We start from the raw sequence: 12,435 nt of genomic DNA, 5'->3' as shown, positions 1-12,435 counted from the left end.
GTTCTTTTCCCGCTAATCTATAGCATTCAACTATAGCTAATATGATCCAGCGGGAAATAGTCTGTTTCGTTACAGATCAGCCTAATTCTTGACCAGTGTAACCCACAAACAGTTGGTCATCTTGTCTCAATTTAGCCATCCTTGATATGTAAAAACTAAGAGCCCTCTTGGGATCTAATCTGTGTAATCTCTCCTCTTCTTTGCCCAGGTGAGGAGGAGGATAAAACGTAGGAAGTACTATTTTTTGTGACAAATGGAAGTCCGAGACTACTTTTGGCAAAAATGAAGGTTTAACTTTAAGGACTACCTTATCTTTATAAAAAATAGTATATGGTGGTTTGCATGAGAGAGCCTGAAGTTCGCTAACCCTGCGGGCTGATGATAGGGCCACAAGTAGGACAGTTTTTAGGGTCAAAAGCCTCAATGGACATGAGTGCAGAGGCTCAAAAGGTATGCAAGTCAAGAATTTTAACACTAAATTTAAGTCCCAGGCTGGTACATGAAAAGGGACTGGAGGGTACACATTAGTGAGCCCCTTTAGGAATTGAACTATTAACGGTATTTTGAAATATGAAACCTCTTCCGAGGAGCGCTTAAAAATGGATAGCGCAGCAAGGTATTCTTTTATTGTTCCTATCTGGAGCCCCAGATTAGCTAGATGTAGCAGAAAAGAAAGCACCATTGGGGTGCCACACTGAAAAGTGTCCACATCCTTGTCTTTGCACCAGTTACTAAACCTATTCCAACGACATCGGTACAAAGATTTTGTTGCTGGTCTTCTGGCCGAAAGCAAGATTTCCATTACGTCATCCGGAAGATCCCAATCCTTGTATCTCAACCTCTCAGAAACCATGCGTGAAGGTTGAGTGTTTTGACCTCTGGATGGAGAACCCGACCTTCCTCTTGCGAGAGAAGATCCTCTCTTTGCGGAAGACGTATTGGAGGGAAGATGGACATGTCTAGAAGGTCCGGGTACCACGTCCTCCTGGCCCAATCCGGGGCAATTAGGATCATGGTTTTCCTGAACTTTCTCAACCTCCTGATTACTTGAGGAATCACAGGGACTGGGGGAAACGCGTACAGCAGTGGAAACTTCCACTCCACTACAAATGCATCTCCCAGAGCTCCTCTTTGAGGAAATTCCCTTGAGCAGTACTGATCACACTTCCGGTTGATCGCAGTGGCGAACAGATCCACTTGAGGGGTTCCCCAAAGGGCGAAGATCTCCAGAAGGACTTCCTGAGCCAGCTCCCACTCGTGAGAGACCGTGCTCTGCCTGCTCAGAGCGTCTGCCACCGTGTTCTTCTCTCCGGCTAGGTGAATTGCCGACAGAGAGATTCCTTCTCTTATTGCCCAGAACCAGAGCTGCATTGCCTCTCTGCACATTGGCAGTGACCCTACTCCTCCTCTCTTGTTGAGATAGTACATGGCCACTGTGTTGTCCGTCATTATCAGAACATTCTTTCCCTGTACAGAGGGCAGAAAGGCCTTCAGAGCTAGTCTGATTGCCCTCAGCTCTAATAGGTTGATGTGTAGTTTGGACTATGATGGAGACCAACGACCGCTGATTGTCAGATCGTTGGTGTGTGCTCCCCACCCCGTGAGTGAGGCGTCCGTCACTACCGTTATCTCTGGCCATGGTTGCCAAAAAGACTCTCCCTTGAGAATGTTGTCGTTGCAAGCCCACCATAGAAGATCCTGAGCAACTGCGCTCGGGACTTGCAGAAGATCCGGCATATTCCATGAGAACTGGGACCACTGAGTTCTGAGTGCCCATTGAAGGGATCTCATTCTCAATCTGGCCTCTGGTACAAGAAAAATGCAGGACGCCATGAGGCCGAGCAACCTAAGAAAATCTAAGGCCGGTAGACGTTGGGCATTCTGAAACCTCGTTAACATCTGCTGGATGTGGAGAGCTCTCACTTCTGGAGGCAAGGCTTTTCCCGATGAAGTGTCCAAGACAGCTCCGATAAACTGGAGTTTCTGGGATGGTATCATGTGGGACTTCTTGAAATTGAGGGAGAAGCCCAGTTTGTGGAGGAAGTGGCAGGTGATCGAAAGATGTTCCTGAGCTTGTTCTGGAGAACTTGCTCTGATCAACCAGTCGTCCAGGTAGGGATATATGTGAATACCCCCCTTCCTGAGACTTGCTGCCACAACCGCCAATAGTTTGGTGAAAACCCTCGGGGCAGAGGTCAACCCGAATGGCAGAACTCGAAACTGATAATGAGAATTGCCAATCGCGAACCTCAGGTACTTTCTGTGCTTTGGATGGATTGGCACATGAAAGTAAGCATCCTGAAGGTCCAATGACACCAACCAATCTTGGAGTTGGATAGCCTGAAGGATCTGAGAAAGAGTCACCATCTTGAACTTGTCCTTCCTGAGGAACTTGTTCAAGTTTCTCAAGTCCAAGATGGGTCTCAGTCCTCTGTCCTTTTTTGGGATGAGAAAATATGGGGAGTACCAACCCCTGTTCCTTTCCGCTACAGGTACAAGTTCTATGGCACCTTTCTCTAGCAGGGTTAAAATTTCCTGCAATAGGAGCGGATCCGGAATTTTGATGGAATTGGCTCCCGGTGGATGATTCTGAGGCCTTTTTAGAAAGGGGAGACAGTAACCTTGGGCTACTGTTTCCAGTGCCCAAGCATCTGTGGTAATGCCTCGCCATTCCTTCAGATGTTGAGGGATCCTGCCTCCCACTGGTGTTTTGTGTAACAAGGTCTCAGAGGGATTTGGAGGCGGCTGCAGGAGTGGCTGAGGGTACAGATGCCGCTCCTGAGGCTGATTTTGCACCTCTTCCCCGTGTTCCACGAGGGAAGTTCCTTTTTCCCTTTTGAGAGGCCTGTCCTCTTCCTCTACCAAAAGAGGAGTAGTATCGAAAAGAACGACCCCTCCAGGAAGATGAGCCGGAATACGGTTTTAGAGGCTGGCGCAAAGAGGTGCTAAGTGATTTAGCTGCCGCTTTCGAGGTCTGAAGTTTTTCAAGGCTTTCATCAGCCTTTCTGCCAAAGAGCCTTGAGCCATCAAAGGGCATGTTGAGGAGTCTAACTTGCACATCCGGTGCAAACCCCGACTTCCTCAACCACGCAAATCTGCGTAGCACAACGCTTGCAGCCATGGATCTGCTGATACTATCAGCAGTATCCAGTCCAGACTGGAGGCATTCCCCCATTGCCTCCTTCCCGTCTTTGACTATATTCAGGAAGCCTTCCCTTTTCTCGCCTTCCGGAATATGATCAGCCACCGCCGAAATACAGTCCCACAGGGTATGGGTAAACCTGGCTAGGGTACAGGTGACATTTGCCGACTTAAGTGCCATACTGCCTGACGTGAATACTTTACGTGCCCAGGCGTCAATTTTTTTATCCTCTCTATCTGGAGGGATAGTAGGATAAGCAGTTTGTTTCGAAGTGGATGCTGCTTGAATGAGTAGGGTGTTTATTCAAATATTCTGGATCTGATCCAGTTGGTCTGTATTTTCTTGGAAAAGTGCTGTCTGCAGCAGCAATGGTTTCTGGTTTCTCCCAGTTTTTCTCCACAGTCCTTTGAAGGGCCCTGTGAAAAGGGAGAACAGGATCCTTCTGAGGTCCCTTGACGATAATATCCGTCGTATCATCTTGTTCAAAAATGGGTGAAGTATTACCCCAACCCATGTATTCCACTACCCTGTCATAAGACCCCTGTACCCAGCATCTGCATGCTCTGCAGGATCAGGTTTGGCGAACTCTAATTCTGGGGATGTGTCAACTCCACTGGCAGAATGTAGAGTATCACTCAGGTCTCTCATTCTGGATTCCTGGTCAATACGTTCTTCAGGAACTTGTCTTGTCCCATAAGCAACCCCCAAACGAGTAACTTCGTCTTCTTCTTCTGAAGCAGACTCTTCATAAATTGCAGACATACACTTGAAAAAGTCTGATCTGGGCAAAGGAGTGAATCTCCTTTCTTCCTCTTCCATCTGGAAGGAAATGGCAAATCCCTTGAGGTTTTCGAGGGTGTCTTCGAAGTTTTCAAGATGTCTTCGATAATGGCGTCGATGACGTATGTGGTTTTGGTGTCGAAATTATCGACGTCGAGGGCGTCGACGAAGTCGTCGAAGTCTTCAACGATTTGTGTTTCTTGGCCGGCACCGGAGAGGTGCTCGACTCTCGAGGTTTCTTCGATGGCTTTACGTCGACTCGAGGATTTTTGTATTCCTCGACGCTACTGGTCTTAGCCATAGTAGCCTTGGACTTCCCTTTGTCGTCCAACGGAGCGACCTTAGGGGTATGGCTTTTTCGAGGTTCTTTCGAGGGGGTCGAGGCCGCATTCTCGAAAACCTTCATCATCTTTTTGCAGAATTCTTCCCACTTACTGGGAGAATCCGATTTAGTCGGACAACGAATTTCTTCGGTCGACTCTGATGAAGAAGATGACGAGTGAGATCTATGTCTCCTCTTCATTTTTTTCGATGACGACGAAGAATGTCTCGATCTACTTCTAGATCGAGATCTCTTCGAGTGTCTATGGCGATCCGATCCCTTAGAATCGGTCGCTTTCTTATGTTTTTTCGATGAAACCTTTTTTGAGGCCTCCCTCCCCACAGACAGTTTACCTCTCCTCTCACGAATAGCTTTTTCGGTCATCGATTGACAGGAGCCGCAGTCGTCGGTTCGGTGACTGGAACCGAGACACCAGAGACAAATCCGGTGGGGATCGGTAATCGACATCTTAGATCCACAATCTGCACACTTCTTGAACCCAGTCCTGGGTGTCGAAGATGATGACATTTTCTTCACAGAAAATAGAAGCGCGCCGTTCTCGATAGCGAAGCGATCGGAAAAATGGAACTGAAGCAACGGGCGCGGCTCGAGCTACTTATACCATCGGTGACGTCGACAGAGTACGGAGTACGTCGAGGGACAATCGACGCCACGACCTTGAGCACAGCGCCCTCTGCCGAGAATTTTTTTTTCCAAAGCAGCGAAGCTGGAGATAACGATTATCACAAGATGAGGAATACGTGGGAGGACACAATCCATTCGAAGCCACTGTTTTACCTGAAGTATTTTAATTTTTGTTTCTCTGTTCTTTATTATTATTGCTTCTGCTGTTTTATCTTTGTTGTTCACTAGATGTATTGTGTTTTTGCATTCCATTGTTGTTGAAGGGAAGAGGATATGTTGTAATTGGATGTATGTGCTGGCGCGTGTGGAATGTTGTTCCAGCTTCACGGATCAACATTCCACACGGGTCAGTTGGTTTATGAGCTTCTCCGGTGGCGGCTGCTATGGGGGTACAGGAAATGAAGCGGTTTAATGACCTACCTGTGTCAGCTTATTTCAGTGGACTCTCTAGGACAGATCGTTAAAGAACTTAAGTCACTCTAAGTCAAGTAGAGACAAAACTTCCCTTGAGTTGACAGATTACCGATTGGACTTGATGCCTCCTTGAAAGGTCAGACACTTCAGACAAGTGAATGGTATATATGGGATTATTACTAGACGAGTGGAATCTAAGCGCAAGGTCACAATAGAGTGAGGGGGCAACCACTCTGTACTTAACCCAGGCCCCTGCTGAACTGAGCACACTTGTCCCCCTCCCTCGCACTTCCTGTGCTGCGCACTTGCACGCCCTTGAATGTACTAGGCCTAGCAAGTCTGTCTGTCCCATCCTCCCTCTTTCTTCCCTCTCTAGCTTGGTTGTGCTTGAATTACTCATGCATCGGTGCATTGGATGACCAACCACCAAGTTATCTGAAATGTCGCCAGGCCGGTACTGTAGTTTATTGATCTGTATGTCCCCCCACCTTCTCCCCTCACTCGTCACACACTTCACTAGTAGATATGCCCCTGGCCTAGTATGCTAGTTATTGTTGTTAGATCATTCAGCATCTTGAAGGCCTAAGGTTGAAGGCCTAAGGATGATGACTGCATTCCCTTGTTCCCTTCCCACCTTGAAGCGCTTTGAAGCACTTCCCTTGTGTACAAGCGCTTTACAAATAAACAATTACAATTGAATTGCTTTTAGAACCGTAGAGCAACTTCCGGGGGTGTACATGTCTTTTCTTGAAAAAGAAAGTGTTATGCCAATACGCCTCAACTGCAGAACTACAAAACTGAATGGCAGACAGGGAAAGAAAAAAGGAGGATCGCGGAGGAGAGCAAAGGATCTAAATATGCAGCAGGTACGTTAATTTGAATGTTTCCTCTTAGTTTGGCAGAGAGGGAATGCAGGTAGTGGCACAGGTGGCAGTGGGTGTATGGGCAGCACTCAGACTGTCCTCAATGTTGGTTTTTACCTGGGAAGAATGCCTGCATTCCAAACAGACATGTGTCTGCCACGCCCACCATGGGTACTCGTACAGGGCAACAAAGCCTTTGTAATCTGTATTCCCTTCCTCACAAACGAGAGGAATGAGGTCCCCGGGGAATTACCCTCCCCCACCCCCATAAAGAAGGTGAGCTGTGACACAGTTTCATTATAGAAGTCATACCATTAGCAGTTACCACAATGTAAAGTGTGTGTCATGTGCCTCACTTAACACTCAATTAAGTGGCAGACAGTTTTTCCTAGAAACAAATTTATATACCTGACCCTGGAATTGACAACGTCATGGTCGGCGGTAGTTCATTTTTACCAGCTCCTACAGTGTCTATTACGCAGCAGGAAATGTGGAAACGTGTGCATTTTGTCGGGAGTATTTTACCATCAGTTGCATGTCCTGGGAGGATAGCTCAGCGGCAGCGTGCTCACCTTGGAATCAATAAGACAAGAAGCAACGCAGGTTCGATCCTCGTGTCCACGCTTAGAAACCTCTGCATATACGCAACTAAGACATATTCCTGTAACAGTGCCTCGATGCCGCCGGGCTGTGTGAGCGATTTAAAAATGCAACTAAATTAAAAATTAAATTAACATTAAGCATAGATACATACTAGAAATGCCACACTATACGATGGTGATGCAGGGTATCATCACAGTTTCATGGCATATCAGCAGTAATGGAGATCGAAAATGTACACTGGAAGAAATACTTCCGGAATGAGGACCTAAGTGTTGAAAATTTCACAGAATAATCACATTTACAAACATGGTGCGTAGTTTGAAAGAACACGGCAAGGATTAAATGGGCGTAGAGACCATGCGGCCATTGCAGACATACCCCGGATCAGGTGGAATTACAGTGAGGTAAAATGTGCAGGTAAGGGTTAAATACTGCCATTTTGTGCAGCCAAACATGAGTTTCGAGTGCTTTCAGTAGACACACAAAAGCATTAATCTACACAAGGGCATTGCTATATTTCACTCAGCTGGCAGCATGCGATGGACCGGTCTGCACACTCACTCACCAACAAGCCAACCAGAACCCAGCCTTGGCTTTCCCTCCAATGCATTGAATCGCTATTTGAAATAGGAGAAGATGTGACAAACTTAGATTTAATATACCCATCAATTCCTCCTCAGCCCTCAAACACGAAACTTTCCACGTGGGCCTTCCGTTTGACTTTAACCGTCTGAAGACATACCTACTACCATCAGCATAGGCCAGAAGAGGTGTACCGCCCAGGTCCGCTCGCGGGCATAGGGGTGCATGAGGTACATCATCAAGGGGGCCACAATGAAGAACGTAACATTGCTGATCTGAAGGAAAAGGAAAGCAAAGTTAGATGGGCCAGTATACATCGAGTCAAGCACACAGCAAAAGATACAAAGCATGTGGGTGGTGTTCGGTTATTTGTTTTATGAAAGTAACTGAGATCACACATACACCAAAGAATGCCCAGTGGTATTAACTCAGCATGGAGTTGGGCAGCAAGGGACCTTGAGGCTCCGACTCATGTCCCTCTGTACCCCCACCCACCCAGCAGTGACGGGCATCTGCCAGCAGGCACCGACTCATGTCCCCCACCCACTCACCCACCCAGCAGTGATGGGCACCTGCCAGCAGGCCCCGACTCAAGTCCCCACCCCAACACATCATTACGATCCACACTCATGGCCTATATGGCCACACAAATACCACCCCACGCCACCCCAGTCCAAACACCCAAACAAGTATTCCATCCACCCCACGTTGAAATCCCCATGTCATGATAGATCCCAAATGGCAAGTATGCACATCAATATATGTCCGTCACACACACACAATGGGTGCAAGTGAATGAGAAAACCCACATTGTGAAATGCATGAAACCAATGAGAGAATACCACACAAATGAAGTATGAAACCAAAATGTATTAAATACAAAATCAAGGGAATGAAAGAAAATCACACAATAATAGAAATAATAAACAAAAGGCTGCATGTCCAAAATGAAAGAAAAATATATGAATGCAGAATCCAGATAAATCCAAAAGCAAAATGCTCCAAAGTGTTCGTACATCAAACCAAATCCAAAGGTAAACAAAAAAGAAAACCATTGCTCCATGGTGGTAAAAAAAAAAAAACAAAATCAATCAAGTCAAATCCAGTCCAGAACTATGTACAATGTAAAAATCCAGGGTTCATGAGCCCAACAATCCAAAGGAAACCTACAAAATACCCTACCTAACTAATAACTATATACAAAAAGGTGGGGCATAGTCCATGCACCCCAAAAGAAAGAAAAATAGAAAGGAAACCTAACGCTAATTAACTATATACAATGGTGGCGGGCAAGTCCTACGGCTCACTCGTTGATTTCCCGGGCCAGGGCATCATCGAACTCCCGTTCTAAGTCTTGGAGGCGGCCCTGTTCCCTGGCCCCGAGGTCTTGCAGGGATAATGCCATATCCAGCTGCAACTCGCTGCAAATTCCCTCGAGGAACTCAGCCCGCCTCAGCGCCCTGCACGTGGAGTTCTCCGCCCTGACCATAGTGAGCCGTGCCTCTTCCGCCCGCCGTCACTCTGCATCTATTTGCTGGCCCAACCGCTGCCACACGGAAGACACTGCCAATCCAGGGTCCTCCTGCCCTCCGGCCAATGCCTGCCCCTCTGATCTTGATGGCCCCGAGCCATCATCGCTCCCACCTTGAGCCTGCTGCTGCCGTGCAAGTGCCCTGCCTGTTGATGCCTGCACGTCGTCGTCCTGCTGGGGTGCAGTTGTTGGGGTGGCCACGCCTGCCGGACCTCCGACTCCCGACTGTGGCAGGGATGTGTCCTCCATCAGCCTTGCCGCTGGGTCAGAGGCAGCTCCACAGGGTACCCAGGTGATACTTGGGCCTGAAGATGGCACGGAGGACGACTGGCACATAGGGGGTTCAGTTAAGGAGGGGGTCGGCACAAGGTCCAGCACACGGAGGAACCCAGCAGCGGTGATCCCTCCTAGCCAGTCGACGCGGTCAACGAGGCATCTGAAATAACGTGCAGCGTCCTCACGAGAACCCTGCACATTATCCCGGATGCCAAGTTGACGCAACGCCATCCCAGCCAGGAAAGGCTCAACACGCTCCCGGATTGCCACGTCCGCAGGGAGAGGAAGGCCAGTTGTTGTTAGCAGATCCCCTCCCTGAAAACTGGTCTGGACGAAGGCATCCCTGCTGGTGCGGGATGATGCAGTCACAGGATCGGGGACAGGATTACACACAGGCACCTCCGCGGCCGCCTGTGCTGCCTCCTGTCCCTGCTTCTGGACTGGCACCAGTGGAATCCCCCCCCCCTCCAGACCCTTTGTGTGTCCCTTCCACAGCCTCCTCCTCAACTAAACCCTCCACCAACCTGGATGACTCGGTGCCATCTTCCTCCACAGGCCCCTGTGGGGTCTCAGCTGCCCCTTCGGCTGCCGAGGAGTCCACCTCCGATCTCCGCCTCTTGGACCTACCCTCGGCAGCTGCGGCCGCGGACGCGTCACCAGACCCCTCACTCCCCGACGATATGACAACATGGGAGGAGGGCTGGGCCTTGCATCTCCGGCTGGCGGTGGGATCCCTGCCGCTGTGCTCCCCAGCATCGTCTCCGCCCTCTTCATCAGTTGACGCTGCAGACAGGGAGAGACAGAACACAAGCATCAGGGCACTGTACAATGGTCTGATACACACATGACAGTTGCGCATGAGTGGCAGTCTCAAACTTCACACATGGCATCACACTCCCCAACACACATCATTTGAACCCACACACATATGCAAATCAACAGGAATGTTGCAGCAGGCAGCACCATCCATACACATACAACAGCATGAGCATCCGAAGGTTAGCCTGACGTTACATGCAACATGGGGAGTGCCAAACACATGCACACACGTCACCAGACATACATGCATCTGTACATCTCCACCATCTGTCGCAGTGAAATCATCGGCATCCATGTCACATCTGCCAACCAGCCTCCTACATGGTGTCACTTGCATCCATGGTGTATCACAGTGGCACACAGGTCAAATACACACGCATGCACATGTACATTGTGCACATACATGAAGGTGGAACCAGCATCCATGTGTCACACCACAACCATGCCACAGTACAGCCACATAATTCAAAACACGTGTGTACCGACACATGCATTTGGGCACCATGCATACGAACACATACACCATTGATGTGCCTCACACATGACTGGACTCACATGCGGCAGGCTCATGTCCCTGTACATACACATCCATACATGGGCCTTCCAAGACATATGTCCAACCTGCACACTCATGCCACACCTCGACATGCACAGCGTCCAATCAGTAGGCCTGGTCACTTACCGCTCGACTCCGGACGGGTCTGCCTCTGAAGGATCTGGTGGTGGAGCGCTGGGTTTATGCGTTCCAGGACCCTCATCTGGATGTTGCTAAGGTGGACCCGGCACCCATCTGCATGCTTTCCTTCAAGAGGCACCAGGCTTTGCTGAGGGTCCTGGACCTTAAGATCTCCCAGAGCTTCCGGACGTGTTGCATGTCGCAGGCTGCCACCCCCTCCACGTAGATGGCAGCCATGATGTCCTTCCAGATTCCCTTCCGTCCTTCATTGTCGGCGCGTGAACTTCCAAAGAGGGCATCATAATGCCCCAGGACATGCTCCACCAGGATACCAACTTCTTCTGCACTGAAGCTGGTAGCCCTCTGCCTCTCTGGCTGGGGGTTGCCAGTGGCGCCAGATGGTGTTGTGTCAGACATGGCAACCCCCGAGGCAGGTGTGGGTAGGCAACTGGGTCCTGGGGCTAGGCTGTGGAGTGATGGAATACCAGACGGGAGTCTTCTGTTCCAGCAGGGGTGGTCACAGCAACTGGACCCCTGCAGATGGCTGACGTAGAGGCACCAAATAGCAGGGCACGTGGCCAGCAAGCAGGCAGCAAGAGCAGATGGCAGGTGGGAGCATGCTCGGGGCTCTGGGGGCAGACAAATGGCCTTCTGGGTAGGGGCGTGGTCTTCCGTGTGTTATTGCGTGGCCAGCTTGATACAGAGTAATTTGGCATGTGAAAAAACTTCACGTCAGCGTGTAATTCAAGGAAAGGCCTTTAGTGCGTAAGCGTGTCTGTGAAAATCGTCCGAGTTGGTGCCATAGCTCCTGGCCACTGCAGGAGCAGTGGTCCACAGCTGCCACCTCTAGTGCAGGATTGCACTAAGGTATGTCACCTGCAAAGCAACGAAATTAGCCCTGTATCTTGGTTATTCTTAGCGCATTAGGCGCGGTAACCACTGGCATTTATTTTTTTATTTTTTACTTATAACAATATGGGTAATTGAAAGGCACGTGTTCTTTTCACTTGTGCAAGCTAATGCAAGTTGTGGCCACCCATTTAACTGAGGTATTGCCCATGATCGCCATTGCAACATACGTGTTTGAAAGCACTCCAAGATGGCCTCCGGTGCCATTTGAATCATCCCTTTCATTCTGATTCCTCATCCGACGAGAGGCGCCGGATGATTGGCTTCTTTTTAGGGAGAATTCTCTCTTTAGGCTGAATTTCCTAACCTAGTGAGTCCCCCAGCAGCTTTGCTGGATTTCTGGAGTTTGTATTTTTCTCCTGGCAAGAGTGAGACTCTTTTTCTCCCACTCTTGGACATGATTTATGGTGTTCCTTTGACTGTTAATGTGTTTTATGGGCTCTGGGGTCCTTTACTCCATAGGGTCTCATGTGTTTTTACTATGTGTGTTACACAGCACCCTCCATGCAGTAACACAGGGGTGTCATAGGGACACCCCACCATAGACTCCATACCCTGGGACTAACTACTGTCTCCCAGGGCATGTAAAGTCACCATTGGCTTTACTAGTCCCAAATTATGAACAGAAACCAGTACAAACCATCATATTGTGGGCGTACTGGTCGGGGCAATTCGATTGCCCCGGGGTCTGTTAGTCGAGGGGACACGTATCCGTCCCCCCTGATCGAGTTTTGGCTGGTGGCAGTGGATACTACTTTTTATATTCGACCGCGAATATATCCCCATGGGATTTTCCCATTGTTCGAGGCTACCAACTTTAATTATTTAATTCTCATAGCCTCGAACATACCGCCGGGTTATTTATTTAATATT

General features: G+C 49.0%; 1 protein-coding gene across 3 annotated transcripts in view; it reads right to left on the bottom strand.

The window, feature by feature from the left end:
* Nucleotides 1-12,435, bottom strand: part of ACER1 (alkaline ceramidase 1) — a 542,852-nt gene that overhangs the window by 85,956 nt on the left and 444,461 nt on the right. For all 3 annotated transcript variants that reach the window (XM_069649550.1, XM_069649551.1, XM_069649552.1), the window contains one exon: nt 7,512-7,626. In XM_069649550.1, coding sequence (XP_069505651.1) covers nt 7,512-7,626 — 115 coding nt within the window. The remainder of the gene's footprint in view (nt 1-7,511; nt 7,627-12,435) is intronic.

This window comes from Ambystoma mexicanum, chromosome 1p, assembly GCF_040938575.1.
Source record: "Ambystoma mexicanum isolate Mex_15411 chromosome 1p, UKY_AmexF1_1, whole genome shotgun sequence".
Taxonomy (NCBI): domain Eukaryota; kingdom Metazoa; phylum Chordata; class Amphibia; order Caudata; family Ambystomatidae; genus Ambystoma; species Ambystoma mexicanum.
Note: the sequence above shows the minus strand (reverse complement) of the source record. Positions and strands in the feature narration are given on the sequence as shown.